The sequence below is a fragment of the Galeopterus variegatus genome, unplaced genomic scaffold (assembly GCF_000696425.1).
Source record: "Galeopterus variegatus unplaced genomic scaffold, G_variegatus-3.0.2 Scaffold553, whole genome shotgun sequence".
In the NCBI taxonomy this organism is placed as follows: domain Eukaryota; kingdom Metazoa; phylum Chordata; class Mammalia; order Dermoptera; family Cynocephalidae; genus Galeopterus; species Galeopterus variegatus.
The window spans coordinates 581,329-585,817 of record NW_007726664.1 but is presented as its reverse complement, the minus strand read 5'-3'; the positions used below and the strand labels follow the sequence as shown (position 1 = coordinate 585,817).

At 40.3% G+C, this 4,489-nt stretch overlaps 1 protein-coding gene across 4 annotated transcripts in view; it reads left to right on the top strand.

The window, feature by feature from the left end:
- The window catches only part of BCOR (BCL6 corepressor), a 27,241-nt gene extending 23,019 nt beyond the window's left edge, over positions 1 to 4,222 (top strand). For all 4 annotated transcript variants that reach the window (XM_008570010.1, XM_008570009.1, XM_008570008.1 and 1 more), the window contains 4 exons: positions 448 to 593; positions 1,443 to 1,520; positions 1,713 to 1,869; positions 3,064 to 4,222. In XM_008570010.1, coding sequence (XP_008568232.1) covers positions 448 to 593; positions 1,443 to 1,520; positions 1,713 to 1,869; positions 3,064 to 3,355 — 673 coding nt within the window. In that variant the 3' untranslated portion in view covers positions 3,356 to 4,222. The remainder of the gene's footprint in view (positions 1 to 447; positions 594 to 1,442; positions 1,521 to 1,712; positions 1,870 to 3,063) is intronic.
- The last annotated feature ends 267 nt before the right edge of the window (positions 4,223 to 4,489 follow it).

The window sequence follows — 4,489 nt, the reverse complement described above, 5'->3', positions numbered from 1 at the left end:
TTTTTTTTTTTTTTTTTTTTTTTAATAGTATATAACAACTGCTTGTTGTATTGACTTCCATAATGATGGGATTTTTTTCTCCCCCTGTAAGTTACTTTTACACAGTCTGTTACTAAAGTTCATTTTGGGCTTGAACTTCTTAGGCATTTGGTTAAGATAGATTTCCATTTGAGAATTAGGCCTGGAATAGTCCCTTCACCTGCCATGTAAAGGGTGAGGTGTCGAAATAGCAGAGTAACTCTTCACTTGACTTTGGGCCAGTCACTGTGCCTTAGTTTCCCTATCTGTGCAATGGCAGTGACAGTGCACACCTCCTAGGTGAAACGTTGTCCCTAGGAGGCTGAGTACACAAGATGCACATGCACCCAATTTTGCCTGTTAAATGTGACAACTCGGGAAGCAAGTGTCACGTGCACGATCTTAATCCCCTTGCACATCTCTTCCTAGGCCTCTGCATGATGCCGTAGAGAACGATCACTTGGAAATTGTCCGCTTGCTTCTCTCCTATGGTGCTGACCCCACTTTGGCTACGTACTCAGGTAGAACCATCATGAAAATGACCCACAGCGAACTCATGGAAAAGTTTTTAACAGGTACAACTAAATTCAAGAAATGGTCTTATTCAGAAATTAGATGGTAACTAGATATTTTCGATTTGGATTTAACTAGGCAAAAATCAAAAAGGCTGGAGTTTTAAAACTTTTTAGGACAGCAGCTGGGCATTTGGCCTTTTGTATGATATAAACTTATTCCAGTCAAACTAATTGATCTATTCACCCTAATGTTTTAAAAGATTTCCTAAAGTCACTTCTTTTTCTTCAAATGCAGTTTAAACTTACATATGGCTCATAAATTTACATTTCAAGTCTGGGTGAAATAACTCAAACCTCCCATCATAAAATTGTTTGGATAGTTTTGTGGTGTTTGGTCACTGGATAACCATCTTTTAAGCCCTAGGAATTACAAGATCCCTAAAGCAGAAGCACAGGTTTTCATGTGTGTCAGGCACCTGCAGTTAAATTTCCTTATCAGACACTTACTGCCAAAGAACACCACTTGTTCACTTGCGACCCACCCTTGTTTACTATAAGTTGCATTTACTGATTGGAAAAAGCAGCTAAGTCTGTCAAAGAAGAGATACATAAGTATAATGCTACTTTATTTTTGCATTTGAGGGTTGAAAAAACTCTTAGTTTGCCAGTCTAGCTTTCATTTTGGTGGGCCAGGGTGTCCAGGGTGGTCTGTCTATCAAAGGTAGGTTTTGGTCAGATATGGCAGAGAACAGGGCTTCAGAAAATAGCATCGATGGCATACAGAAAGGGGAAGACAGGAAGTGACATGCCAGCCTGTCGTGAATTGATAAGAATGCCCCCTAACTCTGCCAGCATTTTGTTCTCACCAGTAGGTTTTATCTTTTTTAAAAAAATGCTTTCTTTCTCCAGATTATTTAAATGACCTACAGGGCCGCAGTGATGATGACTCCACTGGCTCTTGGGAGTTCTATGGCAGCTCCATGTGTGGTAAGCATCATTTTTCTTGTTAATTCAGTGGGAAATGAGTGAGTTAGAGGACAGTTCTCTCTGGTCGTAGAGGGTAGAAGCGGGCGGTGGGTCCCAGAGCAGGACTCAGTTGGGAAAAGTCTTTTTTTTGATAACAGCTGAAACCTTGCTATGGCTTACTGATTCCTTTCTCTCTTGTTGGCCCTTCATTAGAACCAGATGATGAAAGTGGATATGATGTTTTAGCAAACCCCCCGGGACCAGAAGACCATGAGGATGGTGACGATTCCTATAGCGATGTGTTTGAATTTGAATTTTCTGAAAGCCCCCTATTACCATGTTATAACATCCAAGTGTCTGTCGCTCAGGGGTGAGCATGGCTATATCGTGTGGTTGAAAACTATCTGAGCTGCTTTGGGTTGGCAGGAGTTAGAAAGCCCCTTTAAGCAGATGAGGGTGGGTGGGTAAGTGAATTCTTAAATGTCTGTGAAGCTCACATAATGCAGAAGTTCTTTTTCAGGAAGGGTACACATCAGCTTAATTATACCCAGCAGGGTGACGGGTAGGTCACAGCATGGTATAAACTGCCCTCATCAGAAGAGCAAGGCTTAAGTCATGCTCCAGAGCCCAAAGGGCATTGAAATCAGTGACTGGAATTTCACAGAAAAGTCAGTGCCTTGGATACTTTGGTCACTAAACACTTTGGGAAGGGGTCCTCCCTAGGAGCCTCCCCAACAGACCACCATAGGGGCCTTCCCAGGTCTTTGAGGTATACTGGACTACACCTACCACCTTCCTGTTTAAGATTAGGACAGTTGTTATACTTGGGATCTTGGTGTGTCATTTGATTTGGTTAGATTCAGTCTTGCCCCTATGTTTGGATCACTGTACCCTGGTGACCAATCCCTTGTGTATGTGTCAAGAGATTATGCTCTGCCATGTGTTAACAAAGAAAGTTGCTTAATGAGTAACTGCCTGCTCAGGCTCTGAAGCTATAAACATGTATGCCATTACAAACAGTGACTGAAATCATAAAGTGTAGAAGGGTGTATGTAAGGAATGTATACCTTCCTTCTTGAAAATGTCACTCCCACAAGAATGGACGGATGGGGATGTAGATGTATGAAAGGAAAATAGAGATAGTCCTCTGTGTTTATAATGCTCTATTAGTGAGGGTCTGAGAAGAAGAGAGATCAGTGAGGCTGGGATACAGACTTGCTTCTCCTAGTGATTATAGAAGGGTACTTGGAGAGGCGTGACCACAGCTGAATGAGCAGGACTTTACTTGTTGATTTCCATCTGCAACGGGAGCAGTGAGGCTGGTTCAGACGGTCCTCCCTAGATGTGCTTTTAATAAGACCAGATGAATCCAGAGTTCCTACCAGTAGAAGCAGATACTCCCTTACCTTAGAAGGGGACAGTAGTCAGAGTAGGTATGGTGAGAAATGGGGGGGTGTCAAAGAGAACATAACCAGCTGTGGTCTACTCAGGGTGTGGTAGTTAATAGTTGGGAGCAGTTTTCATTTGGCGAGAAGCTTGAACCACTTTCCTTTCTGTTTTGCAGGCCACGAAACTGGCTACTGCTTTCGGACGTGCTTAAGAAATTGAAAATGTCCTCCCGTATATTCCGCTGCAATTTTCCAAATGTGGAAATTGTCACCATTGCAGAGGCAGAGTTTTACCGGCAGGTTTCAGCAAGTCTCTTGTTCTCTTGCTCCAAAGACCTGGAAGCCTTCAATCCAGAAAGTAAGGAGCTGTTAGATCTGGTAGAATTCACGAGCGAGCTTCAGACTATGCTGGGCTCATCCGTGGAGTGGCTCCACCCCAGCGACATTGTCTCAGACAACTACTGGTGAGCTCACCAAACCCACCGTGTACAGTGTGTTATAGTGTTAATCCTTGTGCATATGTGTCATAATACAACTATTTCTGTAAAGAAAGGACACTATTACATATGAAAATATCTCTTCTTTATATAAGAGAAATTACTTCAGTCAGAAGGACTTAGAATCATGTTTTTTTCTTTTTAAACTTTTAAGTCAGTTTTTATGAAGCTGTTATAATGTTTTTCTTTTCAGTGCACACATGCTTTGGGATATGTTTGTCTTTACTTGGAACATTTGTTTTATTTCTTTTCTTTTTTAAGGAGAAAAAAAGTGAGGAAAAGGATCTCCACACTTTGACTTAATTTCATACAAAGCTCTGATGACAGAGGCCATAACTGTGTAAAGTGTGGCCAGAACCGTGTGGTTGGTTTGGCAGAGCAAATTTGGTGAAGGCACTTGGTGATGTTGTAACTTTATGTTTTGTTTACAGAGTACCTGCTTGGGCCAGGTAAATGCTATTGGATGTAATCCAGTAGTGTGTAATATAATTCAAACCACATCCACACACAACAACTAATTGTATGAAACTTTTATATCCTAATTTAAAAGCTGTGAAATTAGTTTTCACGCATCAAACCGGATTGTTTATATGTTTAAACATTTTATGCTCTTATTTAAAGAAGACTTTGAGCTATTTTTTTCTGTACTCTGTAAAATATTGAAAACTAACATAATATGTTGAGTTTGCTTGAAAATGTATATAAAACTAAAATTTTCTGACTTGTGTGTTTATGTTTGAAATCTGTGTTTTAACTTTGTAATTAAATTCTCTGCCTTTGTATTTATATTTTACAAAAATTTTCTTAAAAGGCAATAAACCTGTTGAGGAAAGGAGAAGACTGAAGTATCTTGCGTCCTATGTATTGGTACAGCATTATTGTTGTCACTATTTGCTTTAAATGGTGTTGATGATCAATTCCTTATAGATACCTTTAAAGCAATTTATAGTCTCTGTAAACCAAAGCAGACTGGAGGATTTCAGAAAAATTATACTCAGAATATGATTTGGAGTGCTATTCTAAAAGCCCAGTTCTTGGACATATATTTTTCTGCTTCTCAGGTCCTTCTCTTCCCTGTCTCTTTGCATTGCCTTTGGCTTTGACC